This window comes from Ictalurus punctatus, chromosome 6 (assembly GCF_001660625.3).
Source record: "Ictalurus punctatus breed USDA103 chromosome 6, Coco_2.0, whole genome shotgun sequence".
Lineage (NCBI taxonomy): Eukaryota > Metazoa > Chordata > Actinopteri > Siluriformes > Ictaluridae > Ictalurus > Ictalurus punctatus.
Genome location: NC_030421.2, coordinates 6237501 through 6258350, shown reverse-complemented (window position 1 = coordinate 6258350; position 20850 = coordinate 6237501). Strand labels below are relative to the sequence as shown.

General features: G+C 42.0%; 1 protein-coding gene across 6 annotated transcripts in view; it reads right to left on the bottom strand.

Annotated features, from left to right (window-relative positions):
• LOC108266386 (receptor tyrosine-protein kinase erbB-4) overlaps positions 1-20850 on the bottom strand; it is a 338116-nt gene that overhangs the window by 35872 nt on the left and 281394 nt on the right. For all 6 annotated transcript variants that reach the window (XM_017469591.3, XM_017469592.3, XM_053680749.1 and 3 more), the window contains one exon: positions 18425-18610. In XM_017469591.3, the coding sequence (XP_017325080.1) occupies positions 18425-18610 (186 nt within the window). The remainder of the gene's footprint in view (positions 1-18424; positions 18611-20850) is intronic.

The window sequence follows — 20850 nt, the reverse complement described above, 5'->3', positions numbered from 1 at the left end:
ATGACTCTAAAACAATACTAGACTAATATTTTTCTAATGGACCCGAACGTTTGATTATTCAGTAGAAGTAAGGTATGAACTGACCAATATATATTATTGGCTGTGCAGACAGGCAGCCGGGCACAGTATTATCTTTTGTATCTTTTGTTCTGTAAGAGTTACATACTGACAATGGGGGACATTAAGAGACGACAGGAAGAAGGAAGACTATCTTGACTTTTATAGTATTTTGCCCCAAGTCTGATTAAAGTATGTTTTGAATGCACGTCTGTTATGACAGACAAAACTGTCTGTTTTGAAGTGTGTAAAAAAGAATCTACAGATCTGACGGCGGTAGGTTCTTTACACGTCACAATATAATACTGGCGAATCCGAAGGTACTTTACATACAGGATAATACGCGTGCTGTTAACTTCTTATACGGCTGCTATTGAAAATCCGATCAAAAGAAAAAAAGATCCTGAATAATCTGAAAAAAGAACAAGTACTAGTTCTGCAGGAACTGAAACGTCACTGGGTTGGGCAAGCGTTTTTTTTCTTTCCGCCAAAGGCTTGTCTGTAAAACAGAGGGAGGGCTATTCTACACATCTTTCGCCATTAACACCTATACACAACAATCCAGATTTCCCCCCTGGGTTGAATGATGGACTGTCAATCTGATAAAAACGAGGGATTTGTGTTATACGTGATGTAATGGAAAACGATAAGCTGATGACCTTTGATTGCTTCAACGTACAATAGTGATGACATACTTTTTTATTCATCATCAAATACATAGGTTTGTTGTCAAAAAAAGTTAAGTGGTCATCCCGGAGGCCTTGGAGTAAGAGGTATAGTTGACCAAATTGCTATCTTCTCGATCAGCACTTTTTTACAGTACACTCAAGTTCTCAAAACAAGGATAATTCGGATAAAGTCATGGGACAATGGGAAATTGATCTTGGGCAAGAAATACGTGAAGCAGATTGGAGAGCGGCGTGTGAAGCACCCTCTTACTTAGCAGATAATGCATCCTGGGAAATGCCGTTTAAAATATTGCATAGATTACACATTACTCCGGCACACAGACACAAAATGAATCCCAATCTATCCAGCCTCGGCAATAAATCCCAGGTTGCTGAGGGAACCCTTACGCATTGCTTTTGGAGGTGTTTCAAGGTCCAACAGTTCTGGTCGAATTGGGGACAATCTTCTCCTGCTCTTTGCACCTACAGTAGGATCTGCCTACAGGAAGTCCCTCAGGGCTTTAAAGGTACTCCGCTCTTGCGAATATCGCTACACTGTGCCCGCAAGTGTACTTTGCTGCAACGGATAACGGACACAATCCCTTCGATGGCTCAGTGGATAAGTATTGCTAAGGGAGTTCTCCCTAATGAAGCCTATTCCACGGCATTAAGAGATAAACCCGTTAAATTCGAAAGGATCTGGGGCCCGTTTCTTAAGTATTAGGTTTCTTAAGTATTTCCATGTCAAGGAATACAAATAAGGGATCTAGGTGGAGGTTCCATGTGTATGACTTGTGTGTTATTTGTGTTTCCTCGCTCTGTGTCTTGGATTTAGTTTTTAATCATTTGTTCTGAACTATCCCTGTAACTGACAGAAATCGCAATAAACAAAAAATATAAATAAATAAAGACAAGGAAAATAAACTCAAAGTCTTAGGCTTGGAAATGAAAACTTTTTTAAAAAGTAAATTATTAAGTTATTTTAGTTTATTATTATTAATTTCAATATATACATTTATTATATTTAGACTAATTTATATATTTGCATTAACTGTTATACTTTTATATTTAATTATTTAACAGTCGCACACTCACACACTCCAACACTTGCACACTCAAACACTCGCGCACTCCCGCACACGAACACTGAAACACACACTCGAACACGCCCACATTCGCACACTGGAACATTCGAACACTCGCGCACTCCCACATTCGAACACTCGCGCGCACTCCCACATTCGAACACTCGCGCGCACTGCCACATTCGAACACTCGCGCGCACTCCCACATTCGAACACTCGCGCGCACTTCCACATTCGAACAGTCCCACACTCCCACATTCAAACAGTCCCACACTCCCACATTCGAACAGTCCCACACTCCCACACATGTGAGGACATGAGGAAGAAACCTTGAAAGGAACCAGACTCACAAGGGAACCCGTTCTCTTCTGGATGACACCAGATAATAAATAATATCTTGACTATAGAGTCAGTGCACACAGTGACATAGTAATTGTTGTCTTTAGGCTATCTAAGGAAGAACATCCACAGCCATCTTTAGAGTGCACCCACACACACACACACACACACACACACACACACACACAGACTGAAATGCTATATGAGAATTTGTCAGCTGTTCCTGATAGCACACTCAGACACCATCAGATCAGACTGAAACACAAGAGTGTAACACCATCTCTCCTCCATTCTCTCCCTTTCCTTCGCTCTCACACAAACACCCACACACACTCTGTGAGATGTTGTCACTCGCTTTCCCCGACTCGGCGCTGCTAATTGGACCTCGCATCCGCCAAATTTACCGCTCAATTTGTCAGAGTCGGCGGCATGGTTTTTTTTTTTTTTTTTTTTTTTTTGCTGTGATGTCACATAAACCACTCGGAGGACAGGCTGCCGCTTAATGAAAGACCGAAGTCCATTATAATCACTTTAGATTAAGGAAATAATTAAGCGTAATCTAAAAAGTATAATTATAACGACCATAATCATAAGCTCTGTCATCGTAATGTGGGTTTGAAAATGGGCGTGATGGAAGAGACGGAAGAGCGCTGTGTGAGGTCTGGTTGACTGGGGGGCTGGGGAGGGATAGGAGGGATAGGAGAACGGATGAGGAGAGCATATGACAATCGATTTGATCCAGAAACGGGTTATTACTAGCTATTATGCTTTTTAAATAGACTTTTAATCTCGCTTCTGTTGTTGTTGTTTTTTCATTCGTTCTGTATACACAAACTTGTATATAGCATGACGCTCTTGTGTACTTGCTCTCTCTCTCTCATTATGTTCGTTATGTGTGCTTTATCAGCTTTATGAAAAATATCACCACAGCAATCACAAAACAAATCTATAAGCATACATACACTAAAACAAGAGCCTGCTTTATACCTCAGTGTGGCTAAATGCACTGTCAATGTGTGTGTGTGTGTGTGTGTGTGTGTGTGTGTGCGTGTATGTATGTATGTATGTGTGTATATATATATATATACATGAGTTTTATTCCATATTTTATATATATATATATATATATATATATATATGCATATATATATATATATATATATACACACACACACACACACACACACACACACACACACACATATATATATATATATATATATATATATATATATATATATATATATATATATATATATATATATATATATATATATACACGAGTTTTATTCCATATTTTATATATATATATATATATATAAAAATATGGAATAAAACTTGTACCGCAGCAAGTGATGTGATGTCATGGGAAAAACCGTGCCGTTTGGTTGATTATTTTCCTATCAAAGCACAACCCCGATATGTTCCATTGCTTACTTAACAATATCTAGGTGTGGATAGAGAGACTTTGTTTTTTTTTGTTTTGTTTTGTTTTTTTCTTTCCCCAACCAAGTACTGAAGTCTGTATCATATTACTTTTCAAAGCGAGCGAAGCTAAAATAACAATCAGTCCCCAACCACACACGTTTCTTGTAGAAGCGACTCCACTATATAAAGCAACAGCTGCTAGTGCATTACTTTCCCCACACGATCCGGTGCATTAGTATTCGATTTGGGACAGTGCATTAGCAATAACACAAACTCGCAAAGTGTCAAGTCAGTCCTTTTCCTTTTCAACACATAACTCTCCATAATCAGAGTGTGAGGTTCATTTTCAGCAGACGTTCTGCTGTAGAAGTCGTCATCCTCGCAGCTCATTGAGAACACGCTCACACACTCACACACACGTGCTTCTCAGGGTTTTATTACATTAAATAAGGAGTGAATTTCTACTCAGGATTGAAACAGCAACAAAAGATTTCAATTAAGATACCTGTGTGTGTGTGTGTGTGTGTGTGTGTATGTATTGCTATTCAAAATCCTGCCATCTTTGTTGAGAAGGCTATTAGCAAGTTAATGAATATTAACGAACGCTGGGATTTACTTTATGAATATTAATGACTAGTTAGGCCATGTCCACATGTGCAGTACTGCGCAAAGTTTTAGGCATTCTGTTATACGGTGCTGTGAAAAAGTATTCGATTTTTCCTCGGTTCGTGTGTGTCTCGTAAGAAATAGTTTTAGATCTTCGAACGAAATACAACGTAAAACAAAGGCAACCTGAGTAAACACATAATACGTTGTTATTTTTCACCCGTGTGAAAAACTAATTGCCCCCTTAAATTTAAAATCGGGCGCCACCTTTATCAGCGATAACTGCAACCGAACGCTTCCGATAACTGGAGATCAGTCTTTCACTTACTTCTAGGACTTGGATTTACTCCTACGCTTTGGATCGTTGTCTTGCTGCGTAATCCAGTTGCGCTTGAGTTTCAACTTACGGACTGGGGACCGGACATTCCCCTTTAGGATTTTCTAGTAGAAAGCAGAATTCATGTTTCCCTCAGTTATTACAAGTTGCCCAGGCCCTGAAGGAGCAAAGCATCCCCACACCATCACACTACCTCCACCATGCTTGACCGTAGGTATTGATATTTTATTCATTGGGGAATACCTCCAGATCGCTGTCATTCTATGTCGTAGCGCAACAACGTACAACAGGCTTACGTCGCATGGTGTCTGAGATTTTTTATTTATTTATTTTTTTTACGAATATGAGAATGAGTTTGAGTACAGAGAAAAGAAAAACCTTGACTTGTACAGTATTGCACAGATAATCACGAATAGTACAAAATAGCTGAAAAGGACAAGATACACTGTAGAACCATTAACACACGCCTTCCAGCCAATCAGAAGCAAGTATCTTTGTTTTAACATAAACTCGCAATGAACTAGTCTGGTGTGCTGCGTTTTTCAATTCTGTTCAGGTTTCTGGACCAGACGTGCTCTTGTTTACTGATACTGAGTGACGCCTCCCTCTCTTTAAGTCATAGTAAATAGAAGCTAAGTGCCCCCCCCACCAGTGTGTGTGTGTGTGTGTGTGTGTGTGTGTGTGTGTGAAAACTGTAAGATGGTTTGGTTCACCAAGGTCAGGTACGTGACTCTCCTCTGTGAAAAATCTAGTTTTACCCTCTCAGTAGGAACTGTGGCCCGACGGGGGCAATGATAGGGGCAACACACCAGAGATTGTGGGGACGTTTAGCTTACAGGGGGAATTTAGACCATCCCTGAATTCCAATACCGCTTTATCAACTTTTCCTCCTCACTCGGAGGGGTAGATATCTTCGTTGTGTCATAGGCAGCATGAATTCACTGAGGACTGTGATTTAAATAAATAAATAAGCCCTATTCAGACAGGATTAGCCTCTCTCTGTGATGTCCGGAATTATTTTATTTTCAGTGTGGTTTCTGATTTGGCGATTCGGGAAGTGTTTATTATGGATACATGTACTAGGTGACTAAATATACCGAGTATAAGTAGACGAAAACTTTCAGTCACATGGCAAGAGGCAAAATTGGCAAAAGGTGTCTATCTGGTTGGGACAAAAAGAAAAATCGTTCAATTAACAGATAATCAGCAGATAAACACCTTTGATTTTTACTATATTAGATTTTATATTCGTACTTTTAGATACAATCTTGTTTGATGGTCGTAGATTTTTCGAGCTTATCCGAGTGCACGTTTGTCTCTGACCGAATCCACAAAGAAGTAGAGCGTGAAAGTGGAAAAATAAGGAAGGAGGCGTGTGCTTTTTTCCGAAATTGAGATGCAAACGAAAGGCAGAAATAAGTAACAGCATGGCTCATTTCGCTCGAGGGGGCGTGCGGATTCTTACACTCCCTTTAACAGAGAAGAGTGTCGACACGTGTGTTGAGGAGCGCGAATGGGATCGCCGGACTCCTGCTGTGTGCAGATGTGTGACCACTCGGAGGGAAAAATAGTACCTGGAGTAGTGAAGATCGATCGTAAGTGCGGGAATTTAAGAGGACAAAACGGTAGAATTATTATTTTTAACCATAATACTGCACACGCTAACCCTGCTCTTGAAGTATTGAAGTTCAATTCAATTCAATTCAATTTTATTTGTATAGCACTTTTTACAATAGACATTGTCTCAAAGCAGCTTTACAGAAATATCAACATGGTATACAGATATTAAAGGTGCGAATTTATCCCAACTAAGCAAGCCACTGAGTGGCGACGGTGGCGAGGAAAAACTCCCTAAGATGTTTTAAGAGGAAGAAACCTTGAGAGGAACCCGACTCAGAAGGGAACCCATCCTCAAGTGACGTCACGTTTAATGTCGGCTCATGAGCGAGTCTTGGTAGCGCAGATACTTGTCAAAACACGTAGAAACGTACAGCTCTGGGCATGATTTGCTAAAAGTTGAGCATACATAATGAGCAGTCAAGCAAGCAGCATTGTTCACACCTTTGCCTGCGTGCTTTGTGTACATCTGCGGAATTCAAGCAACGCCCACTCGATGCTACATCACAATATCTCTCTTCGTCAGCTTTCCAGGAACTCTAAAAGTTCCGTTTTTTTTCCTTTCTGCCGTCGTCGTGATTGTCGTCATGAGCCGAGTTTCAAAATGATTCAAACGTTTTAGATTTGACAAAATTGGACAAAAGGTCTCAGCATAAATCAGGGAAAGTGTAGTAAAACCCACCACTCGCCCAGGACGTTTAATAATTCAACCCCTTCTCTCTGATGGGACGATCACATAAACCCGGCAGTTTCAGAAACAGCCATTAAAGCTCAACGCAGAAGTACGGTTCAGACGCTGCTGCATATTTCACACCGGTTTTCTTTTCTCCGCAGACCTGAGGTTTTCACCGAAAACGGGTGAAATTTAGTCGAGAGCTGTTTTCCGAACCAGGTCGTCTCTAAGGACCGAGGCCTGACGTGGTCCTGCATCAACATTTGGGCGCTCACTGAAGAGCGGAGCTTTTCCTGCAGGTGGTGAGGGAAAAGAAATCTCGCTGATCTCTCCTCTCCTCTCCATAGACAGCAGATGGCTGTCTGCTGTAAATATGGCTACCTTCAGCTAATGAAAAGCTTCTGCAGTATAATGTAGCTGAAACGCAAGGGTTTATGGGTAATGGCCACGATGTCTGATACGGACCACATGACTGCGGTTAACATTGCTAATGTCATACTGTATATCCCGCCTCCTCTATATCAGGTTTATATTAACGAGTCAGTTTACTTATGACGCTCTGACAGTTGGATGGTGTGTGTGTGTGTGTGTGTGTGAGAGAGCAGCAGATGGTCTTTGGATACAGGGAACATGTGTGGGCCAGAAAGTCGGGCCTGTGATTAAAAGAAAGATGGAGAGAGCAAACAATAATAACAACAATAATAATTATCATTATAGCAACAAAATTAATAGTAATGGTAATATTTTTATTATTATTATTTTTTAAAAATGAGCAATTATTTAAAAAAAAGTATGATAAAAATACCATAGTATTATTAGAAAAGTAATTGTCGTAGTTGTTGTAACTACTATTTTTAAATAAATAAATAAATATTAGACGCTATTCTAAAAACATATAATGAAAAAATCATATTAGAAAAATCTCACTAATATTGCTGCTGATATTATTTTAAATAAGCTTTTGATTATATGCATAAAATGTCATTATTCTAAACATGTACAACTCAATTGTTGTTGTTGTTGTTGTTATTATTATTGAACTTTTAAGAAGAGGTTCTGAATTGTGCCGAATCCGTGTCCTGGTCTGCTCAGTGTGTATCAGTGCTGATGTTGTATTGTTGTACGGCAGTAACTTAATGGTCCCTGGAGCCCCATGCCTCATGTTTCCATGCGCTGTGATGAAATAACTGGAGATAAGTCGCCTCCTGGGTCCTCATCTTCTCCTGAACGCCAGTGTAAACTGATTAAAAGCAGTGTTCATGCTGGCTATCACACCGAGTCTATTCGCTGTGAAAGGCTGTTCATTGAAGGCTATAAAGTGGATAACGTGTCATGTAGGTTGGGTCAGATCCGAGCATCCGTTAGATCATTACATTCCACTGGAAGACTAATCCCCAACCCGACCACAATTTTATATTACAAATTGAGTCGAAAAATACGGTGTTCCTGAGCTGCGGTGACAATCCCGTAATAGTCAAACTCAGAGCTGTGTCTTGTGTTTAGACTCGGCAGGAAATTTAGAAGCGTGCGTCGTACGCCAAATCAAATATGTGACCATGCGCTGAATTTAGGCATGAAAGAAGTCCAACTACAGAGTGACAGACAGGAGTCAGCAGCCAATCAGAAGGGAGAGATCGTACCGTCCGTCATCTCAAGCCTAGAAGCTAGTGACCGCTAGTGAGTCATTGCATCGTTAACCAGATGTTTTCGATATAGCGATAACGCGTGCCTTCCGACGATCTGTCTCTTTTAACGAACAGAAACGATGCATTCTTTTAGCTTTAGCTTAAGAGATCTGAATCTCTTCGAGGAGAATTCACCCCAGCACAGCAGCCCGTTCCACTTCACCTTAGAATGTACAGTATAGTTCAGCTAGCTAGCTACTTAACATTAAGGTCACGGCTTCATCCTGGAAGTTTTGCGCTGTTCACAATGCCACAGAATACACACCAGGTTGGCGCTGCATGAGCACTGCTGCCTGACCGGCTAAAAGATGCTGAAATCACCATGACGACAGAGGAGTATTTATAGTCTCAAATTCTTGGACTCAATCTCATTGGAACACCATTACTACTTATTTACTGCTCAGGCATACTACTTAGTATAAGTCTTATTTAAGGGAGGCACAGTTTCAAACTCATAAGCAGTTTATTTTGTGCAGCCAATTTAAAAAATAAATAATAAAAATGCTCCAATAAAAGCTAAAATATTGTACTTTTAAGAGGTGGATAATGGGCTGAAAGCTATGAAAGTGTTTATCCATAACAACAGCAATGTTAATCTGAAAAACTCCTTAGAAGCTTATAGTTCTCTAATAATATTTCGAAATATAATTTGTTCAGCATCGCTGTTCATATCTTCACACATAAAATATCGTAATTCAGTGTCAAACCTTTTGAGCGTGCTTGAACTCTGGACTGTAAAAGCAGGAGCCGTTATAGCACGAGTCTCTGGGTGGGGGTGACGGGTGTATTTTGTCTCCTGTCACCCTCATGTGGCGTGTGGAGGGCATGTGGCAGCTCCACTTACCCTCCTGACCCTGCTTTCGGAGTGAAGGGGGAAGTGGACTTGCCACATTGTCCTCAATAGCTCTCCAAGTGGGACAGAATACGCCTGTCACCCCATCCTGAGACACATCTCTGCTTTTACAACACCAAAGTCTCAGATTTTATTCATTAATTGTTTGTCCTGCACCTTTTTTTTTTGCTGTAACAGTCAGTCCAGGTCAATGCAATTAAATAGTCTGGGTCAGAGCAGCTATTCTGACAAGCAGGTAATTGGAAGTGAAGTGAAGTGAAGCTAAACTGTCGGTGTCCCTTTAACGTCTTCTTTTAAACTGCAGCGTTGAAGCCTGATGGACAATTGATCCTCTTTTTTCTTCACCTTATTCTTTCTCTTGAATGAATGAATAAAGACAGGGATGGATGGCAAGTATAAGTTCTTGGGAAGAGCAAGGGAGGACGAGCAATGTGATGAACCGGAGCTTCAGTTAACACACCACCCCACCTCACCCCACCAAATCTCAGCCATTTGGACTTCCCCCGTTCTACAATTTGGATCTCGCACAGATGCGGAAATAAAACCGAAATAATACAGTTCCAACCAAATGATGGCTCAGCACAAATAATAACGTTACACTGCTCTACAAAGACTCTTATTTCTCATCTACAGCTCAAAATGAATACGGTAAGAACCCACATCCTGCACACTGAAGACTCACAGTCACAACACTGCCGAGATTTAAACACGCCACTGTGTTGGCGAGTAAGAAACGGTTATGCGTCATGTCATTTCAGTGATTATAACCTGCTGGCTTTGGTGATGGAGTTTAATAATGCCGATCAGATCGGAGCAGATCCAACAGGAGTGTTACTAGCACTAGGTAGGGCACGTCTAAGCCTTTCTTTGGCGGATGTGTGTGTGTGTGAGTGAGAAAGAGAGACTCTGAGACAGCTTGTCATTTGCCAGTGAGGTCTTGCAGTTCTTTAGCTCATCGTGCACACTGTGTGTGTGTGTGTGTGTGTGTGTGTGTGTGTGTGTGTGTGTGTGTGTGTTTCCCTTCTGCTGTGTAGCTCGCCCTGCCAGTCATCACAGTGAGACCGTCTCCATTCTGTTTAAAATGAAAGCACATGTAGCAAATCTGGCCATGAAACAATACACAAACAAACAACTGACCACTGTAGAAATATTAGAGTATAACCTCAGCCAAAAAAAAAAAAAGCAGCAACATCAGATAGAACAACACTAAATAATGATCAGGGATCAAATGAATCAATTCAATTGAATTAGAGCAATCAAACGACTCATATGAGCATATGAATCGTGTGAAATTATTTGGAGCAAGCAAATAAACAAACAGACTGACTGACTGTCACCAAAATAATTACAGTATAACCTTAGCCGAAAGAGCAACTGAATCAAACGAATTTGAATCGACTGAATCGGTTCCATTCAATTAGATCAAACGACACATATGATCAAATGATTTGAATCAAGCAAGCAAACAGACAAGCTGCAGAATCAGTTGAAAAGAATCGGATCAAATGACACCAGATTAATGATCAGATGAATCAATACAATTGAATCGGATCAATCAAATGACTCACGTGATCATACGATTTGAGTCTAATTATTTGAATTGAACAAACAAAGAGACAAGCAGCAGAATTAGCTTTAAAAAAAAAAAAAGAATCGGATCAATCAATCGACTCATATGATCATATGTTTTGAATCAAACAAGAAAACAGAACAAATAAACAGAGTGTCTAAAGGGCTCCATACATCGTTCCTTCAATTATGTGAAGTCTGCCAGTACCATGTGATGAAAAACAGCCCCACACCATGATGCTTCCAGCTCCAAACTTCACTGTTGGTGTAGTGTTTTTAGGGAGATGTGCAGTGCCATTTCTTCTCCAAACCTGGTGTGTAGTATCACAGCCAAAAAGTTCAATTCTGCTCTCGTCTGACCAGACTACACTCTCCCAGTATTTCATAGGCTTGTCCACTTGAGTTGTAGCAAACTTTAAACGAGCTTCGACATGCCTTTTCTTTAGTAATGGAGTCTTGCTGAGTGAGTGTGAGCAGTGGAGTGCATTGCCTAATGTTTTCTCTGTGACGATGGCACCTGCTGCCTCCAAGTGTTTCTGGAGCCCTTTCCGAGTGGTCCTTGGCTCTTGGGCTACTCTTCTGACTATTCTTCTGACTGCCTGGTCAGAAATCCTGCGAGGAGCTCCTGTGTGTGGCCGGTTGATGACGGAGTGATGTTGCTTCCGCTTGCGGATAACGGCCCCAATGGTGCTTACTGGAAGATTCAGAAGTTTTGAAATACGTCTGTATCCGATTCCATCAATATAATTCCCAACAATAAGGTTGTGAAGGTCTTGGAAGAGCTCTTTGCTTTTACCCATCATGAGATGATTCTTGTGTGACACCTTGGTAACAAAAAGCCTTTTTATAGACCATCAATTTACTAACCCAGCTGTTATTCATTTGCACAGATAGGGGGTATAATTACTTTCTAATTACTTACGGATTTCAGCTGGTTCCTTGCCTTGGAGAACGGCTTTTTCTTAGTTGATGCGTTCAATACTTATTTCGCTCACTGTCTTTTATAAATAATGGCTGGCTTGTGGGGAAAAAAGATGCTTCATAATAAATGGATCCACAAATAATACTATTTTTGAAGTATGTTATGGATTATATGTCAAGTAAAAGTGTATTTATAGTGCGCTTGGGTGACAAAAATGCTGTCTAAAATACTTTATCCTTACATACGTATTTGTAAATGTAATGGCTTTGAGGAACGCAATTCGCCAGATCACTCTAAACCACACTAAAAATTGTTTTCTGTAGGCCACATCCGGCGTCTCAATTTTCCCAGACTCTCTTAGTACTGCTTTTATCATCATCATCATCAACACGCTCGTTCGAACGTTGTAAGTCATGTGAAGCTTATCTGTGAAATCCCAAATTGCTCCATTAAGTAAGCAGCAACCGGCGAACACTGACAACCGGTTCGATAAGTAATGATGTTTGGAGTTCAGGGATTGCAACAACGAACAGCTATTACCGTAATTATCCTGCCAAATTCTGCACCTGTGTGAGTTTGTAGGAATTGACAATGTCCCGGAACTTAAAATCCTGATGCTACAAGCAGCTGTTTGCTCATCTGATTGACTGATCAACCTGACTGTGTGTCCATTACCTACACTATAATAATCCCGGTGATCATTAGTATGTTGGTAGCATAGCTAAACCGCTGGGAATTGTATGGCAGACGCTACACAAAATGGAACAATATCCAGATTACAAATGTTTTTATTTTGACAAAGAAAAGCATGTAATCGTTGATAGAGTGATGTTTTCTGTAAGTGATTGGTCTCAGGTTAGATTAGGCTAAGCTAGGTTAACCAGAAGTGTGTTAGTATGTAGGTGATGGGGGGGGGGTCTGGTGGTGTGGCGTGGTATTGTCCAGTGGCAGAATAAACAAAAAATAAGAAACGATCTGCTAACCCCCCCCCCCCACTGTTTTTCAATGACTAACAAATTGTAAATATTTCTGCTGGTATCTCCAGGTGTTTTGATTTGATCCCTCTGGCCTCAAGCCAGATTTTAAATCTTAAAAACGATTTGCTAATGACTAAATAAACACATTTTAAGCAATTTACAAAATAAAACGTGAATGAAAAGAGTCTGTTAATATATCAGGGGAGTTCTTAACATAGCAAGAAGGATCTCCAGTCACGGTAAAGACTTGCGTACAGTGCATTTCGAAAACGATGTTCCTTAAAGATCCAGTTAGTAGACGATGGCTACTTTGTGTCCATTGTTTTAGTAAACTTGGCTGTACGGTTACGTCGCACGCGTGTGCGGCTAGTTACATCAAATCATGACGGCTGCGATCCTCGTTTAACGTACGTTCACAGATGCAGCAATTCTATCGCTGCAAGTCAGCAGTCGCTGTACTATGAAGTCGACCAGTAGGGGTTCCTGCTACCGGTTGCCATAGTAACATATAATCGTTTCTTCTGCTTCTAAAATCAAACACTCTGTAGGGAGAGCGTTTGTATATAAAATTCACCAGTGTATATGTGTGTGTGTGTGTGTGTGTGTATATATCATATCCTATGAGTTGAAGTAGTGTGTGCGCTTTGGCATTTAAATCAAAGACACAAGTAAACAAACTAAAAAAGCAAGCGATAGAATCAGTAAAAAAAAAATCGTATCATATGACGCTAAACAAATGATCGAATGAATCGACTCGATTCGATCAAGCCAACACCTCAGGATCATACAATTCAGATCAAATGATGTGAATCACACATGTGAACACACACAGCAGAATCGGGTAAAAAGATCAAATGACCCTATTCAAATGAACAGACGAATCGGTTCAATTGAATGAATCATTTGATCTGGATCAAATGCTTTGGAGCATACACACAAACGAACAAATGTCGACGGATGCAACGAAGACCGGAGACGTCTCTGCGTGTCCTTCTGTGAGACCCGATGGATTATTAATAGGATAATCGGGCACGGGTTTCATTTTAAAAAGCTGTCTCTCTTCACACCATGGTCTCCCTCCCTCTCTCTCTCTCTCTCTCTATGTTCCTTTCCCCAATGCTATCTGAGTCTAGACTGTCCAGTTGGCATTGAATAAACACACACTCGATAAAGTACGCACTAGTTCAATGTTTAATGAAAGGTTATTATATCTCATCAGAGTTTGGCGCTGTGCAGACGGATTTAGTAAATTAACCGGTATAATTAGAAGAATATGAATTTACTGTTCAGTGCAAATTGAATCAGTGGCCGTATTCAGAATAAACACCAGCTAATAGTTGGTGCATTTTACACCAGGGTGGAAATTTTAGATAATTGATTAGATCAGAATCGAGAACTCGACAGCACTGTGGTACGAGCAAATAATAACTACCTCCGAATGATGAAGTATGATTAAGTAAATGAGTTTAATAACGTAATACGAAAGAGTTGGCTGGAGTTTTGCTCCTACAGATCGAACATCACGTCCCAGGAAGTTGTTTAAACGCCGTACGCCGGTGGGGTTTCATCCCTTAGCCACTCATTGAGGAAATTCTCTACGTTTGGGCTCCCCGAGACTTCATTACTGTAACGGCCCAGCCCAAACCTCCATTAACCAAACTTTAAATTCGTATTTAACGACGGATTATGTTCGTTAATCTTCAAATGGTTGCGTGCAACCGATCGAGGGAGATGCTGCTCAGAATCTTAAAAAAAGACTGTAGAAAAGATGACTCGGAAGGAAGATAAACGATGATTGCGGTTGGTTTCAGTAGGTGCACGTACAATTCTGACTGAACTCGGGTCCAGTCCATTTCCATCCAGAGGAAAAACAAAAACAGGTTGCGCGAGAAAAGGAAAGAGAAATCAGACCGAAGCTTTTAAATCATTTGAACACACACAAGAAAAGCTCTTGGCTTGGTCATTATTTAAAAAAAAAAAAAAAAAAAAAGCTAGGACGCTTCCCCTACCAACAAGTCTAAACTTTCTTGTTAGTAATTTATAAGCCAGAAATCCCCTTTAAAATGGAATCCAAACAGGAAGCAAGCTATTAAAGAAAATGTTTTAGACATTTGACCTTGCTGTGATGTCGACCCAGATGGAAACGTCCCCAGTGCGGTTATAGGAAATATAGGCACTCTTGGAACGCTGCTTGACCGATCAAATTTGTGGACAGCAACTAAGCGTTGTATAATTCCTTATAAATCCTACAAACATTCAACCACTCGGTCTCGAGATATCGTGCTAACGAGCATCTCGGACGGACGGACAGACGACCCGAAGACATCCACCACCTAACGGCAGAGACATAAAACGTGTACTCACATACTCGGCTTGAAAACCGCGCTAATAAACGTCTGGTGATAAACAAAATGTCCTACTTCCATTTTTACCACACCACCGTTAACCATCTAAAGCACTCTTTAGAGCTTTAGGAAGGCTTTGTTTTTTTCTTTTAAAAAGTGTACATTGCTGAAAGGAAAAGCTTTTTAAGGAGAACAATTCAAGCTAGAAGCGTAGCGAGTAAGAGTGTAACAATACATCGTAACATGCATTGTATCGTGATGCAAAAATACCCATAGTGCATCTGTTCGAACACCAGAACTCCCAATCTGTGCCCAAAGCTCATGCTGGTCACGTGCTAGCGTTCTTCATGGAGACCTGCACTTATAAAGTCTGATAGTTATAGACATTATACCGGTAAAAAAGAGCTCTTCGGTCGCTATCAAACACAACCAAAATACCGACTTTGGAGCTCTATTTCCGCTACGGAGCTCGTTATGTTTCGGCCGGTCGTTTTCAGTCTCCAGGTCAGAAGCTTTGTTTGTTCAATCAAATATCGTGGGAGAATTTCTTCATTTATTTTTAAGACGTGGTGAACCTGAAGTGGGTTTTCTTTACATTATTAATCCGTCTGTTTGTAGCAGTTTTGTTTTGCCTTTTGTTTGTTCATGATTCAGAAACAAAAAACAAACAAACACATAAAAAGGAGTCTCTTCAGTCATCATTTTCCTTCGTTTCTATTTCGTTCGAAATAGAATCAAAATCGCCAAGCCGCTATCGTGAAGTGCAGCGAGTTGTGTCCCGAGTGAATCGTCACACCTATAGTGACGAGATGCCTTCACTAGTGTAAGAATTGTCACAGGGAAACAGGTGTCTATCCCAGGGAGCTCGGCGAAACCGGAGGAAACCCCGAAGCACAGGGAGAAGATGGACTCTCCATGCCCCCAAGGAGGAGGCGGGATTTGACCCCCCAACCCCGGCGGTGCAAGGTAAGTGTGCTAATGACCGAACCCCCTCCACTTTCTCCACCCTGCGACTTATTACTAAAATGCAAAACAAATAATGACCTACAGATATCTGCATTTCCACTCTTTCTAGAAGTAGCATCAACTAGTAAAAATTCCATGTCCGCATAACTAAAATTCAAAAATCCGAATTTCAGATATCCACAATTGTATTTTAGAGATCTTAAATCACAGATGTCTTGAATGTGAGTAAAAAAAAAATATATTTTTTGATATCTTAAATGACAGTTTTACCAGTTAAAACTCTCTCTCTCTCTCTCTCTCTCTCTCTCTATATATATATATATATATATACATACATACACACACACTCATGAGCTTATGGGTGAGCATGTGTGTGAGTGTGTGCTCGAAGGAACAGTATTGATCTGAGGTCAGCAACCCGATGATGTTCAATAATACAGCGGATGCACAGCTGGTCTTTGGGAAATTTTAAGATATGTAAGGATACGCTTCTGAATCGATATTTCATGCAGACGTTATATCGGCAGAGTTGAAGTCAAAATAAGACGTTGGAGGGAACTGGTGTGTTCTTTGAAAACGCTATATTATATATACACTATACCCTGGGGAGGCTTAGCGAGCGTAAAATTGTGAGTTCAGAGCCAAGGAATGCCAGACAGTGTGTCTCTTAATGTCTGAGTTCACCTACGAATTGACGGTCACACGGAATAGGAAGTGTCCTTCCTATTCCAAATGTAGTCGATACGCCAAGACCAGTTTTTTCCCTTCAGGTTCGTACTGCGAGTCAAAATCATAACGAACTCCATAAAAAACATCATTTGACTCGATACGACGAGGAACCTCATTTAAAAAAATAATAATAATAATTCAATAGACTGTAAACTACACTCACCAGCCACAACCACTCTTTACAACCGCGTTGAACACAAAAGCATCTCGGAACAAACAAACACGTCAAAACCCGAGGAAGATGTGGAACAACAGTAGGAGATCGCATCCGGTTCGACTCATATCAGTAAAGAACAGGAATATGAGGCTACATTCTCACAGATTCACCTAAACCGAACGTTTCTATGCATTGAATGGGATTTGTCAAGTTTCGCTCATGTGCGAGGATGTCCACACACCCCTGACTATGCGTATGCAAGAACCCCCTAGTGGTAGAAAAGCGTAATAGCAGGTAACGTGACTACGCGGAGCTTCTATATCACGTACTGTCCATTATATCAGATCAGAGAGTAATTAATGATTTCAGTGCTCGGAAGATGCAGACGGACGGAATGGAAAGTAAAATCGTATGAAAGGACCATTTAACGATGGATTGCAGCTTTGAGGAGTGAGGAACGTGTTTTGAGAAACTCTGAAGATGCTGGGAGTGAGGACCGGATCATCGATCCGTTTTCGATTGGTATCGGCATTTCCCAACCTACTACGAGTTGAATAATGACACGTCTTACCTCCATTGATGGTGCAATACATTACGTTTAAAAACCATCGGCGTAATCTCAGAGTTTCTGAATGTAGTTTCTAAATGGAATTTTTTTTTTTTTAAATTGTAAGGAAAACTCTACTTGTAAAAAGTGTTGAATAAACCATTTTGGTTTCGCTAATTGACTTTTTCAAAATCACCTCAGATTTTTTCAAAATTCGGGTCGAGACGCCTCATGTGAAGTCATCACCAAAGCCCTCTTCGATTCACGTGCGTCGAGCACGAGTACAGCTAAAAGGTCTTGTTTACCGACAAACATCGCTGCAAAAGACATTTTCATGCAAGTGTAATTTCACCAATTCGAGTAGTTTTCCGTTTAAAAAAAAAAAAACACAAAAAACTCTTCAAATTGAAAACAAATTGCACATTTTGGGGGAAAAAAGCCTCAACAATCACACAAAAAAAAAACTCTGCCAATTTGAGGGCTTTTCTTTATGCGCGTGAGTGTGGCTGTGCCCGAAAACATCAATTTAGAACGTGTGGGTTTTATCAATAGGCGTTGCGTACGAGTGTACATACACACATGTTAAAAAGGGGCGGCATAGCAGTTAAGGCTCTGGGTTGCTGATCGGAAGGTCGTGGGTTCAAACCCCACTGTTGGGCCGTTGAGCAAAGCCCTTAACCCTTTCTGCTCCAGGGGGCGCTGTATCATGTCTGACCTGCTGGTGTACGCGCAGAAAAGAATTTCACTGTGCTGTGACCAATAAAGCCTCATTAAATACCAGTTATCTTGTGCTCTTTTTTTTTTTACACAAGCTTTGATAAATGAGACCAGTATGGTGCAATCTAAGCGAACCCGGACTCTTACCTTGGCGATCTGCACACACCAGTTGAGCAGCAGCTGGGAGCCGATGTTGTCCTTGTGCTCGTGTACGTAGTCGAGCAGGCAGCCGTGGGGCATTAACTGGGTCACCAGCTGGATGGTGGGACTCAAACACACTCCGAGCAGACGCACCAGGTGAGGATGCTCTATGCTGGCCATGATCAGTGCCTCCTGAAGGAAACAAACAAACAAACAAAAGAGATTTCTGATTTCACATTCACACTGTGATTCCACTCTCATGGTATTGGATTACATCGCGCTGTTCACCTGAGGCATCGAATAAACCGCTTCGGTTTGTGCTGATGGAGTGAAATAGCTCGGCACATTTACATGGAAATGATAGGAGTGGATAGAAAGATGTTGTTCTGAAGATACACTATAATATTGCTTCATGTCGGCAAAAACAGAAAAAAATTCGCACAATCACATTTTCACTGGTTCGCATTCACGCTGCGTGAGACGGAGGGAACAGTGAGACGGAGGGGACGATGGGAACGGTGAGACGGAGGGGACGATGGGAACGGTGAGACGGAGGGGACGATGGGAACGATGAGACGGAGGGGACGATGGGAACGGTGAGACGGAGGGAACGGTGACACGGAGGGAACGATGGGAACGGTGAGACGGAGGGAACGGTGAGACGGAGGGAACGATGGGAACGGTGAGACGGAGGGAACGGTGAGACGGAGGGAACGATGGGAACGGTGAGACTGAGGGGACGATGGGAACGATGAGACGGAGGGAACGATGGGAACGGTGAGACGGAGGGAACGGTGAGACGGAGGGAACGATGGGAACGGTGAGACGGAGGGAACGGTGACACGGAGGGAACGATGGGAACGGTGAGACGGAGGGAACGGTGAGACGGAGGGAACGATGGGAACGGTGAGACTGAGGGGACGATGGGAACGATGAGACGGAGGGAACGATGGGAACGGTGAGACGGAGGGAACGGTGAGACGGAGGGAACGATGGGAACGGTGAGACGGAGGGAACGGTGAGACGGAGGGAACGATGGGAACGGTGAGACGGAGGGAACGGTGAGACGGAGGGAACGATGAGACGGAGGGAACGATGGGAACGGTGAGACGGAGGGAACGGTGAGACGGAGGGAACGGTGACATGGAGGGAACGGTGAGACTGAGGGGACGATGGGAACGGCGAGACGGAGGGAACGGTGGGAACCGTGAGACGGAGGGAACGGTGGGAACCGTGAGACGGAGGGAACGGCGAGACGGAGGGAGCAGCAAGATGGAGGGAACGGCGGGAATGGAGGGAATGACGAGACAGGGAACGGAGGGAACGAAGGGAGTGGCGAGACGGAAGGAACAGTGAGACGGAGGGAATAGAGGGAGCGGCGGGAATGGAGGGAACGGCGAGACAGGGAACGGAGGGAGCGGTGAGACGGAGGGAGCGGTGAGACGGATGGAGATGTACGCTCGGGTGGAAATGAATTCATCCCGTCTCATTCGGGAATCTTTCGTACAAAACAGTGTGAATTTAAACCACTGGTGCTTTTAAAGTAGAACAACTGCACACATCTGGGAGGAAATCATCTCAATGTCATGATCGTTGCTTTATCTTCTGTTTCTCGTACGTGAAGTGATTTCGTATCTCAAGCAAAACAACAGAAACGAACAAGGATAAAAAAATAAACGAAAGGATCAAATAAATGATTGTTGTTGCTGTTTCATCTTTCTCACACTTCATACACAAGCAACACCAGCAAGAGGAAAATATGAAGATCTCTGAATGAATAATTCTGATATCATGTATTATAAAAGGGCACACACACACACACACACACACACACACAGAACCCACACTCCTGTGCAGAATCGCACACTTGACAGTGGTGTGATGAGTATTCACAGTGCTATTATTCCTGAGTAGCTGAGTGCGTGTGCGTGTGCGCGCTGGTCTCTTCACAGTGAACCTGAACGTGCAACTGCTTTTTGATTGTGGTTTAAATGGTGGAGCTGCGACTGCTCTCCATTTCACATACAGACACACAGAATAACAGAGACAGACAGAGAAGAGACAGACAGCTAAAGGCAGAGAGACAGATTAAGAGACAGAAAAAAGGCTGACAAAGAAACAAAAAAAGACAGAGAGAGAGAGACAGCGAGCCACACAGACAGACAGAAAGAGACACAGAGAGAGAGAGAGAGAGAGACGGCGAGCCACACAGACAGACAGAAAGAGACACAGAGAGAGAGAGAGAGAGAGAGAGAGAGAGACGGCGAGCCACACAGACAGACAGAAAGAGACACAGAGAGAGAGAGAGAGACGGCGAGCCACACAGACAGACAGAAAGAGACACAGAGAGAGAGAGAGAGAGAGAGAGAGAGACGGCGAGCCACACAGACAGACAGAAAGAGACACAGAGAGAGAGAGAGAGACGGCGAGCC